This window comes from Siphateles boraxobius, unplaced genomic scaffold (assembly GCF_051911475.1).
Source record: "Siphateles boraxobius isolate OS27281-9 unplaced genomic scaffold, OSU_SipBor_1 204, whole genome shotgun sequence".
Classification (NCBI taxonomy): Eukaryota; Metazoa; Chordata; class Actinopteri; order Cypriniformes; family Leuciscidae; genus Siphateles; species Siphateles boraxobius.
This window is the reverse complement of record NW_027508816.1, coordinates 3,718,840-3,738,864: the sequence shown is the minus strand read 5'-3', so window position 1 is coordinate 3,738,864 and position 20,025 is coordinate 3,718,840. Positions and strand designations below refer to the sequence as shown.

Genomic DNA, 20,025 nt, shown 5'->3' with positions numbered 1-20,025 from the left:
CTATGTCTATTAAACCTTTGATGAGTACAATCACAGTGAACATTTATGTATAGATATGCAACAGCTTCACACAGTATCATTATTTCCGACTTGCAATAATTCATATTATCACAGAAGTACTGGGATAAAAGTTTATTGTTTGAATATAACAACTGATGTCTGCGATAGCAATCAAAATAAAGCAAATTACCATTTGAAAGGAACTTGACGCTTAAAATAAAGATTATATCCAGTTACATTGTTACACCAGTAGGTGGCGACACGTGACTACTAAAAATCTATTTGTCATTGAATCATTCGAGATTCGATCAAAAACACTGATTTATCCAGTAATTAAACAAGTGAAGTTTATTAAATAATTCATTCAAATTAGTTAAAGAGACTGGAGCAATAACCATTTTGTCAGAATCTCTAGTAAATTACATGTTATTTTGTTTTATTGTCTGTTCAGAATCGTGATCTTGATTTGAAACGACTTCAAAAAAAAAAAAGTGCTTCTCAATTTATCCAGAATCCTGTAGCTCTAATGTTGACAAACATGCATTATATAAAGTACTTGATTATAATTTTAACTAGATTGTTATGTTGTTATTTAGATATTATTTAGATTCTTCTAATTACAAAGTACATGGAATAGTAGCTTCATTAGACATGCCATTAAAGTATTTTTTAGTTAACCATAAATGCTTGTCAGTCCATTCAGCACTAACGTAACATATATTATCAATACAAGTATGAAATGACAAATAAATGTGCTTGTAAGTGGGTGATTGCATTTGATATCAATTTAAATTACAATGCATTTTCATTTAATTGCACTTAACATGCTATTAAGTGTCCGAAATCATTACATTCAGTCGGCACTTAAGTATAATATTACCGTGATAAGCAAATCTTTTTAAAAGTATGATAGTGTACTTCTCGCTGAAATGTTCTTGGCATGTTTTTTGTGAGGATAAATAGGAGTGTAACGTTGTGTTTTGCTCTGTTCAGGGTGGGTGCAGACATCACAGTTCTCAGAGAGAGGGACGTCGATTACGACTCTGACGAGACACACAGAATAGCCGAGGTCCTCGTCAGAAAAGTGCCCGATGATCAGCAGGTGTGTGTTTATTTGTGTTTGATTGTCTAAAGTGTGTGTTAAAGGATTGGTTCACCTCAGAATTAAAATGTCCTGATGATTTACTCTCCTCCACGTCATCCAAGATGTTCATGTCTTTCTTTATTCAGTCGAAAAGAAATTTGAGGAAAACACTCCAGGATTTTCTCCATATAGTGACTTCAATGGAGTCCAACGGGTCGAACGTCCAAATGTGAGTTTCAGTGCAGCTTCAAAGTCTCGACACGATCCAGCCGAGGAATAAGAGTCTGATCTAGACAAACCAGCGCACATTTAGTGGAAAATTCATTCATCTCATTCTCTGCTCCAACTTCAAAATTGTCCGACATCGTTGTTTTACCTAATTTTTTTTTCTTGGTAAATAGCGTTTGACTTAGTCTTTGCACATTCGCTTTGTAAACACTGGGTCTGTTCTTCCTCTTACGTGACCTTTCGTGTCCTTTCGTGACCTACGTGACCTTTCAACGTGATTACATAATGTGTGGCGCATCACAGCTAGTGCAAGATGAGCAATTGTGGTTAAAAGTATATAAATGTTTATTTTGTTATAAATGTGCGCTGGTTTGTCTAGATCAGACTCTTATTCCTCGGCTGGATCGTGTCGAGACTTTGAAGCTGCACTGAAACTCACATTTGGACATTCGACCCGTTGGATCCCATTGAAGTCACTATATGGAGAAAATCCTGGAGTGTTTTCCTCAAATTTCTTTTCGACTGAATAAAGAAAGACATGAACATCTTGGATGACGTCGGGGAGAGTAAATGATCAGGAAACTTTAATACCGAAGTGAACTAATCTTTTAATGGTGTTATTTGATGCGTCTCCAGTTCTTGGACCTGCGAGTGGCTGTGCTGGGAAACGTGGACTCGGGAAAGTCCACTTTGCTGGGTGTTCTCACACAGGGAGAGCTGGACAACGGGAGAGGGAGAGCGAGACTAAACCTCTTCAGACACCTTCATGAGATCCAGACCGGACGGACCTCCAGCATCAGCATCGAGATCTTGGGCTTCGACAGCAAAGGAGTGGTGAGTTTAACAACCTTAAAGGGATAGTTCACCAAAAAATGTAAATTAGCCATGAATTACTCACATTGAACTCATTCCAGGTGTATATAACTTTCCTCTTTCAGACGAATACAATCGGAGTTATATTAAAAAAATGTCCTGGCTCTTCCAAGCTTTATAATGGCAGTGAATGGGTATATATATATATTATTATTATTATTAAATTTTTTTTTTAAGTCCATCAAAGTGCAACTATCCATGATAAAAGTGCAACTATCCATAATAAAATTGCATCCATCATAAAATTGCATCCATCATAAAAGTGCATCTATTCATGATAAAAGTGCATCTATTCATGATAAAAGTGCATCTATTCATGATAAAAGTGCATCTATTCATGTTATATTATGCATGAAAGTGCATCTGTCCATCATAAAAATGCATCTATGATAAAAGTGCATCTATGATAAAAGTGCATCTATTCATAAAAGTGCATCTATTCATGATAAAAGTGCATCTATTCATGATAAAAGTGCATCTATTCATGATAAAAGTGCATCTATTCATAAAAGTGCATCTATTCATAAAAGTGCATCTATTCATGATAAAAGTGCATCTATTCATGATAAAAGTGCATCTATTCATGATAAAAGTGCATCTATTCATGATAAAAGTGCATCTATTCATAAAAGTGCATCTATTCATGATAAAAGTGCATCTATTCATGCTATATTATGCATGAAAGTGCATCTGTCCATCATAAAAGTGCATCTATGATAAAAGTGCATCTATGATAAAAGTGCATCTATGATAAAAGTGCCCTTTTATGATGGATAGATGCCCTTTTATGGACTGAAAAAAAACATTCACTGCCATTATAAAGCTTGGAAAAGCCAGGACATTTTTTTAATATAACTGATTGTATTCGTCTGAAAGAGGAATGTCATATACACCGAGGATGACTTCAGGGTGAGTAAATCATGGCTAATTTTTGGGTGAACTATCCCTTTAATTCAAAATGGCTTTTGGAAAGATGGTCAGCTTAGTTGACCGAAGAGCGTAAACACTGGTGGTTTCCCGTGACCACACACACATCAATTGAAATTTGTTAGTATGTCAGGTTGTGATGTTGCAATGGCTGTTGTAAACAACTCAGCTTTACACAACACTTCTGAATGACGAGTTCTTTCTTGCCTGGACTTGTTTGGGACGTGTCCCGATTTGTATTTATCTATCAGTTGAGTTACATGAGTCAAAAATAGAGGTCAGATTAAACTGTGTGAGGTTGTGAGTGTTTAAAAAGATGAGACGAACAACAGTAATAAGTGAATAAATGAATTGTGTGTTTACACTATTCACTTAAAACACAATAAAACTAGAAAAACGTCCACTTTCGTCATACCATAATAAACACTGCTTAAGTGTTGTCTGTTCAGTCTCGATGTGAAAGTGTCCAGCGGTGTATATACAATCCAGAGAAGTGATAGTCCAATAAAGTGTGGCTTTCTGGAAAGGAAAGTCCAAGTGTGTGTGATCAAGTTTGTGACCCTCCTTTGACTACCATGCTGCCTCCTTTATGCTGGTCTACTTCCTGTTTCCTGTCATGTGATCAGTCACATGACAGGCTGACCCAGTATCATTTAAAGACATACACACATTAAAACAGATAAGAGGACTAAATTGGCTCAGGAAAACATGCTATTAAAACTTATTCGTAATACGTAAGTATACGTAAAACTGTTATAATTTATTGAGAAGGGTAAAACATGTCATATGTGTCACAAGTTCACCCAAAAATAAAAACTCTCTCATCAGTTTCTCAAGCTCATGTCGTTCCAAACCCATAAGACAAATCAAGATATTTTTAATGAAACCAGAGAGGTTTTTGTCCCTCCATTGAATGTCCAGATAATCAAAACTTAAAATATCTAAAAAGGTCACAAATGCATTGTAAAAAATAAAAAAAATACAGCATATGGTGATAGAACAAACCTCATTGGTTTTGCATGCACAAGCTTCCTTGTTTTCCTTTTGTAATGCGCTCTATATATGTGAATAAAAGCATAGGCAACACTTTATTTTCGATGGTCCACTTTCGATATTCTACTAACTGTAAGTAACTTTGCAACTACATGTCAACTAGCAGTCAGTAGAGTATTAGTAGACTGCCTAACACTCTAATGAGAGTTAACTGACATGTAGTTGTAAAGTTACTTATATAGTTAGTAGAATATCGAAAGTGGACCATCGAAAAAAAAGTGTTACCAAAGCCTAGTGTGTGCCTACCAAAGTGCCTCTGTTATGCTTTTTCTGAATGTTCCCTTTCACGTAGTGTGTAGTGGAGCTGTTTGTGAACGTAGAAGGTCTGAAAAGTGCAGATAAATGGAGTTTTTGTTTCCCAAAAGAAAGAAGTGATTCTGAACTGAAACGAGTCGTCAGTAATTCAGTCTCACTTCCTGATGAACCTGCGTAGGTTTGTGACTAATTTGCATAATGCCAGCCTCTGGTGTTGATTGGCTGAACAGCGTCTCTTAGCTCCGCCCTCAAACACTGCAGTTTATCTGAGACTGGAAGAGTTTGGTTCGTGTTGTTCGTGTCGAGAAGAAGCTGTTTTCTGAGATTGATACGGTAAAACCCACGCCATCGTTACTGTTCATATCACTGTGATCAAGAGCTGAGACTCAGATATGATAATGAGCGTTTGCTTTCTGACCAATCACAGCAGAGCAGCTCTCAGAGAGGCGGGGCTTAGAGAGACTGAATCTGTGACCGAAATGTTTCAGACACTGAGAGAAAAGAGATGATTCTGCGATGTGTATTATGAGTAATTAAAGTGTTTTTGACCTTTGATGTGTTTAATCCTGTTGTAGGAGATTCTGAAACAACATTATGAACCTTTAAAATAGCATAATTGGGGCATTTTAAGTTGAGGACTTTTAATGGAGGGACTGAAACCTCTTTTATTTATAGATATCCTAATTTGTCTTTTGAAGATTAAACGAAGTCTTATGTGTGTGGAACGACATGACCAGGGTTTTAAATGAACTTTTTCACTCACCGGCCAATTTGGCTACTAAATTTAAGTTACCGGCCATTCAGAACTACTACTAGCCGGAAAGAAAAAAAGAAGAAGAAAAGAACCAATCAACTACGTCATAGGTTATATAATATATATATATATATATATATATATATAAAATAAAATTTGGATTTTATACATTATATCCTTATTCAAACTAAATCCTGTCATCCAGCATCTCCTCTATTCCTCTTTCATCCTTTTCACCAAAAATGTGTTTATCAATACAGTACAAAGAACATCAAAAACATTTAAGATGTTGGAAAATAACAAAGTCTTTTCTGTTAACCAAATGTTTTTAATCTCCGCATCTTCAATGCAAATGAACAAGCGTGCCGTTATCTGTTGTGTAGTGACGTGTGTGTTCGAGTAATCCAGATATGAGCAGATTCTGTGTAATACGCTGTATTAATATATCATGAGGACTCAGCATTTGGGCTAAATCTGCACAGATTTGTCTTACACGAACTTCCCCAGTAAAGTGAGTAAACATAAGAAGTAACACCAGATTGGCTCGTGATCTGACAGTGTAACCCGTCAGCTCTTGGCGGGTGTTAATCTCAAACCCTGAACATGAGGGTGAGTAAATGATGACAGAGCTTTCATTGAAATGTTTTCGGTGGCACTTTTTGCATGATGCGAGTTACTATTTACTAATGTTATGGTGATTTTTTTCTTTGTTTACTTTTTTTGATAATGTTGTGCTGCTCATCTTGGCCAGGTCACTTCTGTAAAGAGATTTTAATCTCAGAAAGGTTTATCTGGTTAAATGAAGGGCAAAAATAAATAAATAAATACTAGCGTTTGGTGTCTCTCATCTAGGTGGTGAACTACAGCGAGTCCCGAACAGCAGAGGAGATTTGTGAGAGTGCCTCAAAAATGATCACCTTCATAGATCTGGCCGGCCACCACAAATACCTGAAGACCACCATCTTCGGCTTAACCAGCTACTGTCCAGACTTCGCCATGCTCGTCGTCAGCGCCAACACGGGCATCGGTAAGCTCTCACAGCACTTTGGGCTTGTGTAACGGTTTAAGCAATACTGGACTGCCGCTTGCTTTAACCTAGATTTGCTTTAACCTAGATTTGCTTTATCTTAGATTAGTGCCGGCCCTGATGTCAAATCACGCCGGACAAGTGACACAAATAAACCTTGTAATGTTTGGACACGTCACTCTTAAATCAGCTGTTCTCCTGGATACTCAATAATCCCAGCATATGATCTTATGTAATGCACTCCTAAGTGTCGCCCTCATTCCTTCTGTCCTCCACACCCCAAAATACCTCTGGTCCAGTTAAAAAGGATAGAGAAACCTGAGACGCATCAGTCTATCTGTGACGGCAGGCCACAGTGCCATTTAACTCTCACCCCATATAAAATCTAGCCTGGTCCTACCAGACTCTCGTACATGTCGTGTGTACAGAGAGTCTGGACGCTCCTCATTGACAAGCGTTAACTTCCTTGAAGGCGGGTACTCTGTTAAAGTTTAGAACTATTGGATCTGCCATAACCAATCGCTAGCGTTTGGTCGCGACGCACAACTAGCACACGACCTCAACATCCTCGTTCTCGGCCACACCCTCTGTTCACTGATTGGACTGGTAAAGAATTGGCTGGAGAAAACCCACGAATATACCGCAAACCCAGACGACGCACTGAAGGAAAATGAAAATTGAGAAATTTGACATTAAAATAAGTGCGCCAAGTGTCCCGAGTGGCTTTTAACTGGCAGGTAACAGGTTAAAATAATTGACCTATGGCTAAGCCACGCCCCCTCCACTCACTCGGACAAACAGTCAGCATTCGGTGACGGGCGCTATGGCAGCTGTCACAGTAGGAGACATTTCACAGGAGGCAACTGATGATTTTTGGAGACAGAAAGATTATATAGATTATATTTTGGTAGAAAGTTGTCTAAAATGTTGTGCTTCAATATGTAATTAATGGTTCATGATCAAATTAAATATATACAGGTCTAAGTTGCATACGTTTCCAGGACAAGCATTTTTACCATCTTTACCAAGAGTAACGTTACCTCTCCGTTAGTTTGGTGATACAGTATTTACATCAATCATTCAGCACAACATTGCTAACATTTGTTATCTCGGTTATTTACAGATACGTTAATGAAGATAAGTGACATGATGTACAACGCAGATAGAAGCTAACGTTAACGTTTTCTAATGTTAGGCTAACGTTACATTAGAGCTGTTAAAGATAACGTTAAAATAAGTTGTTGACTTAACGTTACCTTAGAACAGATGTAGATATCCTTGTTTAATTTATCCACGTTTAGTTGGTGTTGTGGTCTACCATAACTTAATCCAGACACTTATCTCGGTTGAGATGTGGCTTAATTTGGAAAGGGTAAAAAATACACACCGTCGCCCAGCCTCTCGGGATACCTAGTGTCGGAGTTGCATGTACTCCATGCGCACCGTTTGAACATTTTAAACTTAAAATAACAAGAAAAAAACATAAAAACGAATGAAAACTGACTAACTGCAATGCATTTCAATGGACGAGGAAGCAGAGAATGTCCGAGTGTACTGGGAGCTATGCGCACTGTGATTGGCTCATCGGGTTTGGGGGCGTGGCTTAGCCATAGGTCAATTCCTCCTATCCCAGTTTAATAAGCAGAGACAGCTGTAAGAAAGACATTTGTAGTTTTTTTTACCCTTAATATTATTGTTAAGACAAAGGCTTTGTAGTGCTATCCGAATATTGCGCTGTTTGAGCGTTTGGACCACATTGGCTCAACCAATGGTGTGAGTAATATTTGGCAAAACAAGTGCAGATTTTCAAGAAAAAGGTTTTGAAAATGGACATGGGTTACATTGGCAATGTTAGTGCACAGAAACCTTTAAAGATCAGTAATTTCAGATATTAGTGTTAAAGTCAGGGTGCGTGCGGTCAGAAAAACAACATACCACAGAATACCAAATATACTTTACAGCAACATCATGTTCTGGCTTTGAGCGATGGAGAACATGGTGTTGCAGAATCTGTGCCACGTTCCAGTTTTGCCCACCGTTTGGTTTCCATTTCTGCAGTGTAGATCCGCTCACACTGAAATCATATCGGCCCAAAACCTGCCGTGCAACTGCGTGTTGTTAAACATCAAAAATAATCTCACTGACTGTGTTTGTGTCATGGAGCATTTTCCATATGCAAAGCAGTCCCGCTTAGTTTTTAAGAGTGATATTTAGCAGATTGTTGTCTACAGGAGGTGTGGGTATGTTGTGATCCTGATGTATCGCTGTGTTGTTTTGTTTGGTGGAAAGTAGCGTGTCAGAAATAGGAGAAGACATTTGGGCGAGTGGGTCATGCAAGTGTTTTGAGGAGAACACGATGCCCCGTCTGCAACGCGACACCAGCGCTTAAATTATGCAACGGCACACAGACGGTGGTGCGCCGTGTGTGCTGAAACTCCCCGAGTAGACTTCTCCATAAGCAAATCCATGCAGACAGACTCCGTCTCGGCCAGTTCTCCAATCATTAACCTCAGATGGCGGGTGAACTTTGGACAGATTTTACTGTGCGTGTGTGTGTGTGTGTGTGTGTGTGTGTGTGTGTGTGTGTGTGTGTGTGTGTGTGAGAGAGAGACTGCTGGACATGACCTGCACTGCATCTCTTCATGCTCTTGAGTGTGTGTGAATCAGCTGATGTGGGCTTGTCAAAACAAGTGGTGCTCAACGAACGCCTTTCAGATGACCTGCGAAATTTTTCACACACACACACACACACACACACACACACACACACACACACACACACACACACACACACACACACACACACACACACACACACACACACACATACACACACACACACGCTAGGTCACATTCTGATGAGTGTTGCGTTGGCCTGAAACATCTGCACCAGCAAACAGTATGGCAAAAATAAACACTTCAGGTCCTTGCACACTGAGTCCGAAATTTCCGTATGCGTATTCGTCCTCCTAAACATTCGTCAACCTTGCACACTGATTCCAATGCGTATTAATTAATCCGTTGCGAAAACAATACAACAATACAAAATGTAGTCTTCAGGCAGCGAGGATGATTTTGTTGCCCTCTCTTCTTAAAAAGAGAAAACATTGGGTCCATCAGATCCTGATTGCGTAGAGAAGGAGAGTTCACAGAGGGATGTCTGTGGCTCAGTTTGATGCTTTGCTAGCTTAGTTGCTCATTATCATTTAAAGAGACATGCACCGAAACAGAGCTGTTTTTGAGGATGTAAAAGGGTGATGTTTTACACAACCATTGAGGAATTTTAACCAAAGTGTGTTACAAACATTACATGAAGACCCAAAAGAATCACACCAACCTGTGTAAAATGGGCCTCTGATGACTCCTTTAAAGCATATTAAAAACACCACCTTGACATTATTAAAACATTCACACATTAAAAGCTTGATTTTCAACACTGGGGCACTTTAAGACTCTGTTCCTTGTTTTCCGAACCTTTTGTGTCATCCACACTCTTTAAACGCCTGATGTTTGGCGTTTCCTCTGGTTGTTCTCCTAGCGGGTACGACACGTGAGCACTTGGGTCTGGCCATGGCGCTGAAGGTGCCGATCTTCATTGTCGTGAGTAAAGTGGACCTGTGTGCCAAAGGCACCGTGGAGCGAACGGTCCGCCAGCTGGAGCGGATCCTCAAGCAGCCCGGCTGCAACAAGGTGCCCATGCTAGTGTCCTCGACCGACGACGCCGTCACTGCCGCGCAGAAGTTCGCTCAGTCCCCGAGGTACATATAACCACACAGTGACACCACAGCAAAGCTTGACTATAGAGGCCTTCGCTCCGGGTAGTTATATGATCGAGCCTCCAGGCTGGTTCCCAGAGAACTAATGGTCCCTTATGAACGTTTTCCTGCTTGCGTTCGCAGCGCTAAGTGACGTGAGACGCGCTTGTTGTTGTGACTTTTATTTTGACGGCACTGAGAACGACTGAACACACAGCGCTCACATTCTCCTGTTCATTAGTTTACGATCTGTCTAACACTCCTGTCTAATACGTTATTAGATAGAGCTGTAATACATAGAAAGTAGACCGTGATGAAAAATTATTAGCGTATGTCGTGTGGTTTATGTCCAGTGTTGAATTACATAATCATGTTTCTCTTCTCAAAGTTGTGTTGGGTTTTCTCCTCAGTGTAAAGGTGAAGAGCTTCATCTATCAGTGTTTTACATGTTCGTAGAGTTCGTAAATATATAGGCTATAATCTGTGTATTAAACAGCTCACAGTCACAGACGTACATGTAAACCCACAGTAACACCACAGCTTGAATGTAGAGGCTTTCGCTCTGGAGGAACCTTTACATTTTCTGATTGATCTTTTCGATGTAAACTCCCTTTATCATTTGTTTGGTGGTCTTTCTTGTTTTTTGGATATTTAGTTGTACAGCACAATGGCCAGCTACTGTTGCTTTTATTGTGCTATATAAATAAAAGTTGATTGATTGAACCTTTTGATTGAGCAAAAGTTCCCGGATGTCGGCGTGTTCGCACCGCAGGAACGATTTTAGTTCTAGGAACTCTTTTGGAGGAACTAATTTACTCCTCCTTCAGAGTCAGTCTAAACCAGCGCTATAGGATCTACAGTGACGCAAGTGTTCGCTAACTGGCCGAACGCACGCGAAACACCAGCACTCGTCATTGTTGAAAAAGCTGTGTGAACACACAGATTATAGCCTATATATTTACTCCAGAAAATAACTCTACGAACATGTAAAACACTGATAGATGAAGCTCTTCACCTTTACACTGAGGAGAAAACCCAACGCAACTTTGAGAAGAGAAACATGATTATGTAATTCAACACTGGACATAAACCACACGACATACGCTAATAATTTTTCATCACGGTATACTTTCTATGTATTACAGCTCTATCTAATAACGTATTAGACAGGAGTGTTAGACAGATCGTGAACTAATGAACAGGAGAATGTGAGCGCTGTGTGTTCAGTCGTTCTCAGTGCCGTCAAAATAAAAGTCACAACAACAAGCGCGTCTCACGTCACTTAGCGCTGCGAACGCAAGCAGGAAAACGTTCATAAGGGACCGTTAGTTCTCGGGGAACCAGCCTGGAGGCTCGATCCTATAACTACCCGGAGCGAAGGCCTATAATGAGAATGACAAACCTAACTTTTCAATCACAAAGATGAAAGAAGGACATGGCTTCAAACCGCCTGATCAAAGTCTGTTGTCTTCCCAGCATCACCCCCATCTTCACCCTGTCCAGCGTATCGGGCGAGAGTCTCGATGTGCTGAAGGTCTTCTTGAATATTCTGCCTCCCCTCAGTAACAGCAAGGAGCAGGAGGAGCTCATGCAACAGCTCACCGAGTTTCAGGTACAGTTTTACCCCTACGAAAAGCTCAGATGTCCTCGCTGATGGTGGGATTTAACCCTGAAAACTGTCCTCACTCCACACCTGCATGACTGACTGACTTCTGTTGAACACAAGCACAGATTGGTCACATTCACAATGCTTAGTTCTAGTGATGCCGAGACCGTAAACCATTAAAAACCAATTTGAAAGTTTTTTATTTAGCCGAAACAAATTTGTTAATTAGATTTAATGATCAACACTCAAATACAAACTTTTATACAAGTTAAATTAAAAATATTAAATTGGGCACAAGCATTTTATATCAACTTTTTGAATTATAAATAATAACTTATTTTCAAGACATGTATTAATTTAAAAAAATTAAAAAACAGGTTAAGTAAAATAAATATATGCACTATATTACATATTCATTAAATCGGAACGCTCCTTTCTAGAGTTATTTTTTGAACTAAATTAGAGTAGCCAAATCCAGTTATTATCTTCATCTAATGAATGAGGCTAATTTGGAAAAACATAAATACTCTTTTACGGAAGGAACCAAATTTTCTAGGAGATGTTAAGCTTAAAGTTCAGGGAAAGCAAATTGAAGATGATTGTGCCATTGCTGCTACTTTTAATAGATTTTTTATTAACTCAGTTAAAGAATTAGTTGAAACATTTTCGAGAGGGGAATGAATATCAGTCCGATTGATGATGTAGGTAAAAGTTTTAATCTAACCAAGACAAATGAAATGCAAGTCAACAAAGTTATTAGCTCGTTGAAAAATTCTAAATGTAGAGATGCTCATCAATTGGATATGTGTGGTAAAACTCACAAAGATATTTTAACCCCTGTCATCACTCATTTAATTAACTTGTCATTTGAATGTAGTGTTTCTCCTCCTACGTGGAAACAAGCCGTTGTTACTCCTAGTTTTAAATCTGGAGATCGTTATGAAGCTAGTAATTACAGACGCATACGCATAAACTGCCAGTGTTCTCAGTGGCTGCTTAATCTTAAATTTGAACACAAATTAAGATATTTTTGATTAAATCTGAGAGCTGGATCACTCCTCCATAGGCTTCTAAGGGATTGACACTTGTTCCCCGAAAAGTTATTATAGATATCGGTAAAATAGTCCAAGTGACTACAGTGGCTCAATCTTAAGTTTATCAAGCGACGAGAATACTTTTTGTGCGCAAAAACAAACAAAAATAACGACTTTATTTCAACTATTGATGTCCTTCTCTGTGGGCGTCGAGTCAGTTCACTAGTGTAACAGCGCAGCGCTTCTGTGTTGTACGTCACACGCATCACACACATGACCAGCGTCGGCCAATAATGAGCCTACGTGTGACGTACAACACAGAAACGCTGCGCTGTTACACTAGTGAACTCACTCCAGGCCCATAGAGAAGGAAATGAATAGTTGAAATATGTTTTTTTTTTGGACACAAAAAGTATTCTCGTCGCTTGATAAACTTAAGATTGAGCCACTGTAGTCACTTAGACTATTTTACCGATATCTATAATAACTTTTCGGGGAACAAGTGTCAATCCCTTAGAAGCCTATGGAGGAGTGATCCAGCTCTCAGATTTCATCAAAAATATCTTAATTCGTGTTCCGAAGATGAACGAAGGTCTTACGGGGTTGAACAACATGATGGAGAGTAAATACTGACAGAATTTACATTTTTGGGTGAACTATCCCTTTAACACAGTTACTGGCTTACATTGTATCCAGTTTGGTTTCAGAGTAAATCATTCTACTGAAACAGCTATTTTACATTTAATAGAGCAAATAAAATTTAAAGTTGACAAAGGAGGATTTGTTGGTGCTATATTTTTAGATTTACGTAAACCTAAGTTAATCATGGAGTTCTCCTTTCTAGACTGTCTACATTTCAGTTTTCATTTGCAGCTTTAGCATGGGTATTAGGGCTGGGACGATACACATATCTCCTGATTCGATACTATCACGATACTTGGGTGCCGATACGATATGTATTGCGATTTTTTTAAGAATTGCGATTCTACAAGTATTGCAATTTTTTTAACACAAGACTTTTCGGGAAAAGTTAAATCATGATGTATGAGTCATATTTACAAAAACAATTCATCACATCTTTCTGACTTTTATTTCAGAAGCATCATACAATTCTACATTCCCTTGAATAAATAATTCAATAACAAATGCATTTTTTAAGTCACTTGTCATCACTTAGTGGCGAAACAATGTAATCGATAATTGCGTTATTTTAAGCACCAAGTTTCTATCAAAAGCTGATTTACTCTATTTTGATCGCTATCGTAGACATCAGTGTTTATATTTGAACTTCAAACTTTTATCCAAGTACTTCTATGATAATTAAAACTATTGCATCACAGAAATAATGATACTCTGAGGTTGAAAAGACTGTTTGTGAAGCGGTTTCATGACGACTCTCTCCGGGTCAGCGCCAACACAGATTTGAATGTTGCGATATGATTTTGTCAAAGTTTAATTGACAGACAAATTAAAAGATCGCGTGTATGTTTGAATTGAGATCTCAGTATTTTAAAGATGAATCGTGCAGCTGTATTGTCTTATCTCTCTCTCATCATGAGCAGCACGAGGGCTTTCAGTGCGCTCAGTCTCACATCTCTTCCACACGTACACTTGAGATATTACGTCTTTCAACGACACATTTTATCCTCTCTTGGAACATAAGTGGCTAACTTCTGTCAACCTCATCTACAAGCAAGGACAAAAATAAAGCAATTGAATTTTAATTAATATCGATTCTGGAATAAAGAAATCAATTTTTGAATCGTAAAAAAATTGGAGGAATATTAAATATAGTTTGGCAAATTTTCTTGGCAAAATTGTCTCTCTGTTGATGTAGATAAGACTTTTATGCATACTACAATCTTTTCTCACATGTCTTACTGTGTGACGTGGTGGTCAAGGTGGTGAAACTGTGATTAAACCCTTAAAATCCCTAAAAAACTAAAAAAGAGTTTTTACTAATTTTAGATAAAAAACCAAACCATTTTCATTATTGTAGGATCATAGAGAAATTTTAGACTTTTTTTTAAGTTTGTGTATGGTTTATAAAATCTTAAATGGCTTGGCTCCTTCTGTATTCAGAATCAAAACGTTCCATTGGAGAAGCACTATTTCAGTCAATGACTCTTTTTTTGTTGTTGTCCCAAACCAAAATATCATTGTATTCTCTGACTATATAGCAATATCTAACCCAACAGACAGACAGATGGATAGTGTAACTCTTGATGAATGTGTCTGTGTGTTGTGACGCTGTAGATTGATGAGATCTATACCGTGCCAGATGTGGGGACAGTAGTTGGTGGGACTCTTTACAGGTACGTCCTCTTCTCTCCTCTATTGACTGTGGTGTCCAAACAGATGCCGTTCGTGTCTAATGACCAGTGTTGGGGAAAGTTACGTTGAAAAGTAATGGATTACAATATTGTGTTACTCCCTTAAAAAGTAACTAATTTCATTAGTTACTTCTTTAGAAAAGTAATGCATTGTTACTTTTGCGTTACATTTTTTCACCTGGGCTGGGCTTGTTTTTTTTTTTATAACAAAAAAGTTATATTTTGGGGCAAATGCAAAGACCATTTTACAATGTAAGTGAAATAATTAGCCTCAGGCTGTAGGAAATACAAATTCACGCTTGTACAGTAGATGTACACATGACAGTAGGCTACATGTAAAGTATTGCGCTGTACAGGTAGAGTACAGTAGATGTAGAGTACAGTCGTGTGCAGTAGATGTAGAGTACAGTAGTGTGCAGTAGATGTAGAGTACAGTCGTGTGCAGTAGATGTAGAGTACAGTAGTGTGCAGTAGATGTAGAGTACAGTCGTGTGCAGTAGATGTAGAGTACAGTAGTGTGCAGTAGATGTAGAGTACAGTAGTGTACAGTAGATGTAGAGTACAGTAGTGTACAGTAGATGTAGAGTACAGTAGTGTACAGTGGATGTAGAGTACAGTAGATGTAGAGTACAGTAGAGGTAGAGTACAGTGGTGTACAGTAGATGTAGAGTACAGTCGTGTGCAGTAGATGTAGAGTACAGTAGTGTGCAGTAGATGTAGAGTACAGTAGTGTACAGTAGATGTAGAGTACAGTAGTGTACAGTAGATGTAGAGTACAGTAGTGTACAGTAGATGTAGAGTACAGTAGTGTACAGTGGATGTAGAGTACAGTAGATGTAGAGTACAGTAGTGTACAGTGGATGTAGAGTACAGTAGATGTAGAGTACAGTAGTGTACAGTAGATGTAGAGTACAGTAGTGTGCAGTAGATGTAGAGTACAGTAGATGTAGAGTACAGTAGTGTACAGTAGATGTAGAGTACAGTAGTGTACAGTAGATGTAGAGTACAGTGGTGTACAGTAGATGTAGAGTACAGTGGTGTACAGTAGAGGCAGAGTACAGCAGTGTACAGTAGAGGTAGAGTACAGCAGTGTACAGTATATGTAGAGTACAGCGGTGTAGAGTAGAGGTAGAGTACAGCAGTGTACAGTAGAGGTAGAGTACAGCAGTGTACAGTATATGTAGAGTACAGTAGTTTACAGTAGAGGTAGAGTACAGCAGTGTACAGTATATGTAGAGTACAGTAGTGTACAGTAGAGGTAGAGTACAGCGTTGTACAGTAGAGGTAGAGTACAGTATTTGTAGAGTACAGTAGTGTACAGTAGAGGTAGATTACAGTAGAGGTAGAGTACAGCGGTGTACAGTAGAGGTAGAGTACAGTAGTGCACAGTAGAGGTAGAGTACAGTAGTGTACAGTAGAGGTAGAGTACAGTATATGTAGAGCACAGTAGTGTACAGTAGATGTAGAGTACAGTAGTGCACAGTATATGTAGAGTACAGTAGCGTACAGTATATGTAGAGCACAGTAGTGTACAGTAGAGGTAGAGTACAGTGGTGTACAGTATATGTAGAGTACAGTGGTGTACAGTATATGTAGAGTACAGTAGTGTACAGTATATGTAGAGTACAGTAGTGTACAGTAGAGGTAGAGTACAGCGGTGTACAGTATATGTAGAGTACAGCAGTGTACAGTAGAGGTAGAGTACAGCAGTGTACAGTATATGTAGAGTACAGTAGAGGTAGAGTACAGCGGTGTACGGTAGAGGTAGAGTACAGCAGTGTACAGTATATATAGAACACAGTAGTGTACAGTAGAGGTAGAGTACAGTAGTGTACAGTAGAGGTAGAGTACAGTGGTGTACAGTAGAGGTAGAGTACAGTGGTGTACAGCAGAGGTAGAGTACAGTAGTGTACAGTAGAGGTAGAGTACAGTGGTGTACAGTAGAGGTAGAGTACAGTGGTGTACAGTAGATGTAGAGTACAGTAGTGTACAGTAGAGGTAGAGTACAGTGGTGTACAGTAGAGGTAGAGTACAGTGGTGTACAGTAGAGGTAGAGTACAGTGGTGTACAGTAGAGGTAGAGTACAGTGGTGTACAGTAGATGTAGAGTACAGTGGTGTACAGTAGAGGTAGAGTACAGTGGTGTACAGTAGATGTAGAGTACAGTGGTGTCCAGTAGAGGTAGAGTACAGTGGTGTACAGTAGAGGTAGAGTACAGTGGTGTACAGTAGATGTAGAGTACAGTGGTGTACAGTAGAGGTAGAGTACAGTGGTGTACAGTAGATGTAGAGTACAGTGGTGTACAGTAGATGTAGAGTACAGTGGTGTACAGTAGAGGTAGTGTACAGTAGAGGTAGAGTACAGTGGTGTACAGTAGAGGTAGAGTACAGTGGTGTACAGTAGAGGTAGAGTACATAGAGTACAGTGGTGTACAGTAGAGGTAGAGTACAGTGGTGTACAGTAGAGGTAGAGTACAGTGGTGTACAGTAGAGGTAGAGTACAGTAGTGTACAGTAGAGGTAGAGTACAGTAGTGTACAGTAGAGGTAGAGTACAGTGGTGTACAGTAGAGGTAGAGTACAGTGGTGTACAGTAGATGTAGAGTACAGTAGTGTTCAGTAGATGTAGAGTACAGTAGTGTTCAGTAGATGTAGAGTACAGTGGTGTACAGTAGAGGTAGAGTACAGTAGTGTTCAGTAGATGTAGAGTACAGTAGTGTTCAGTAGATGTAGAGTACAGTGGTGTACAGTAGAGGTAGAGTACAGTAGTGTTCAGTAGATGTAGAGTACAGTGGTGTACAGTAGAGGTAGAGTACAGTAGTGTTCAGTAGATGTAGAGTACAGTGGTGTACAGTAGAGGTAGAGTACAGTAGTGTTCAGTAGATGTAGAGTACAGTGGTGTACAGTAGAGGTAGAGTACAGTAGTGTTCAGTAGATGTAGAGTACAGTGGTGTACAGTAGAGGTAGAGTACAGTAGTGTTCAGTAGATGTAGAGTACAGTAGTGTTCAGTAGATGTAGAGTACAGTAGTGTGCAGTAGATGTAGAGTACAGTAGTGTTCAGTAGATGTAGAGTACAGTAGTGTTCAGTAGATGTAGAGTACAGTAGTGTTCAGTAGAGGTAGAGTACAGTAGTGTTCAGTAGAGGTAGAGTACAGTTGTGTTCAGTAGATGTAGAGTACAGTGTTGTACAGTAGAGGTAGAGTACAGTGGTGTACAGTAGAGGTAGAGTACAGTGGTGTACAGTAGAGGTAGAGTACAGTGGTGTACAGTAGAGGTAGAGCACAGTGGTGTACAGTAGAGGTAGAGTACAGTGGTGTACAGTAGAGGTAGAGTACAGTGGTGTACAGTAGATGTAGTGTACAGTGGTGTACAGTAGAGGTAGAGTACAGTGGTGTACAGTAGAGGTAGAGTACAGTGGTGTACAGTAGAGGTGGAGTACAGTGGTGTACAGTAGAGGTAGAGTACAGTGGTGTACAGTAGAGGTAGAGTACAGTGGTGTACAGTAGAGGTAGAGTACAGTGGTGTACAGTAGATGTAGAGTACAGTGGTGTACAGTAGAGGTAGAGCACAGTGGTGTACAGTAGATGTAGAGTACAGTAGTGTACAGTAGAGGTAGAGTACAGTGGTGTACAGTAGATGTAGAGTACAGTGGTGTGCAGTAGATGTAGAGTACAGTGGTGTACAGTAGAGGTAGAGTACAGTGGTGTACAGTAGATGTAGAGTACAGTGGTGTACAGTAGAGGTAGAGTACAGTGGTGTACAGTAGAGGTAGAGTCCAGTGGTGTACAGTAGATGTAGAGTACAGTAGTGTACAGTTGAGGTAGAGTACAGTAGTGTACAGTAGAGGTAGAGTACAGTGGTGTACAGTAGAGGTAGAGTACAGTGGTGTACAGTAGATGTAGAGTACAGTGGTGTACAGTAGATGTAGAGTACAGTGGTGTACAGTAGAGGTAGTGTACAGTAGAGGTAGAGTACAGTGGTGTACAGTAGAGGTAGAGTACAGTGGTGTACAGTAGAGGTAGAGTACAGTGGTGTACAGTAGAGGTAGAGTACAGTGGTGTACAGTAGATGTAGAGTACAGTGGTGTCCAGTAGAGGTAGAGTACAGTGGTGTACAGTAGAGGTAGAGTACAGTGGTGTACAGTAGAGGTAGAGTACAGTGGTGTACAGTAGAGGTAGAGTACAGTGGTGTACAGTAGATGTAGAGTACAGTGGTGTACAGTAGAGGTAGTGTACAGTAGAGGTAGAGTACAGTGGTGTACAGTAGAGGTAGAGTACAGTGGTGTACAGTAGAGGTAGAGTACATAGAGTACAGTGGTGTACAGTAGAGGTAGAGTACAGTGGTGTACAGTAGAGGTAGAGTACAGTGGTGTACAGTAGAGGTAGAGTACAGTAGTGTACAGTAGATGTAGAGTACAGTGGTGTACAGTAGAGGTAGAGTACAGTGGTGTACAGTAGAGGTAGAGTACAGTGGTGTACAGTAGAGGTAGAGTACAATGGTGTACGGTAGATGTAGAGTACAGTGGTGTACGGTAGAGGTAGAGTACAGTGGTGTACAGTAGATGTAGAGTACATTGGTGTACAGTAGAGGTAGAGTACAGTGGTGTACAGTAGAGGTAGAGTACAGCAGTGTACAGTAGAGGTAGAGTACAGTAGATGTAGAGTACAGTGGTGTACAGTAGAGGTAGAGTACAGTAGAGGTAGAGTACAGTGGTGTACAGTAGAGGTAGAGTACAGTGGTGTACAGTAGAGGTAGAGTACAGCAGTGTACAGTAGAGGTAGAGTACAGTAGAGGTAGAGTACAGTGGAGTACAGTGGTGTACAGTAGAGGTAGAGTACAGTGGTGTACAGTAGAGGTAGAGTACAGTAGAGGTAGAGTACAGTGGTGTACAGTAGAGGTAGAGTACAGCGGTGTACAGTAGAGGTAGAGTACAGTGGTGTACAGTAGAGGTAGAGTACAGCAGTGTACAGTAGAGGTAGAGTACAGTGGTGTACAGTAGAGGTAGAGTACAGTAGTGTACAGTAGAGGTAGAGTACAGTGGTGTACAGTAGAGGTAGAGTACAGTGGTGTACAGTAGAGGTAGAGTACAGCAGTGTACA

The 20,025-nt window shown here is 39.7% G+C and overlaps 1 protein-coding gene and 1 long non-coding RNA gene across 5 annotated transcripts in view; both read left to right on the top strand.

Moving 5' to 3' along the window:
- gtpbp2a (GTP binding protein 2a) overlaps positions 1-20,025 on the top strand; it is a 41,875-nt gene that overhangs the window by 8,465 nt on the left and 13,385 nt on the right. For all 4 annotated transcript variants that reach the window (XR_013206006.1, XR_013206007.1, XR_013206008.1 and 1 more), the window contains exons 4-9: positions 994-1,102; positions 1,949-2,146; positions 6,027-6,201; positions 9,740-9,959; positions 11,433-11,568; positions 14,853-14,911. Coding sequence is in view for 1 of the 4 variants with exons in the window: in XM_077237638.1 (XP_077093753.1) it covers positions 994-1,102; positions 1,949-2,146; positions 6,027-6,201; positions 9,740-9,959; positions 11,433-11,568; positions 14,853-14,911 (897 nt within the window). In the remaining 3 variants the exon portion in view is untranslated. The remainder of the gene's footprint in view (positions 1-993; positions 1,103-1,948; positions 2,147-6,026; positions 6,202-9,739; positions 9,960-11,432; positions 11,569-14,852; positions 14,912-20,025) is intronic.
- LOC143745511 (uncharacterized) lies at positions 15,468-16,344 on the top strand. The gene is made up of 3 exons (XR_013206009.1): positions 15,468-15,524; positions 15,728-15,843; positions 16,298-16,344. It is a non-coding gene; the product is annotated as an uncharacterized LOC143745511 (long non-coding RNA).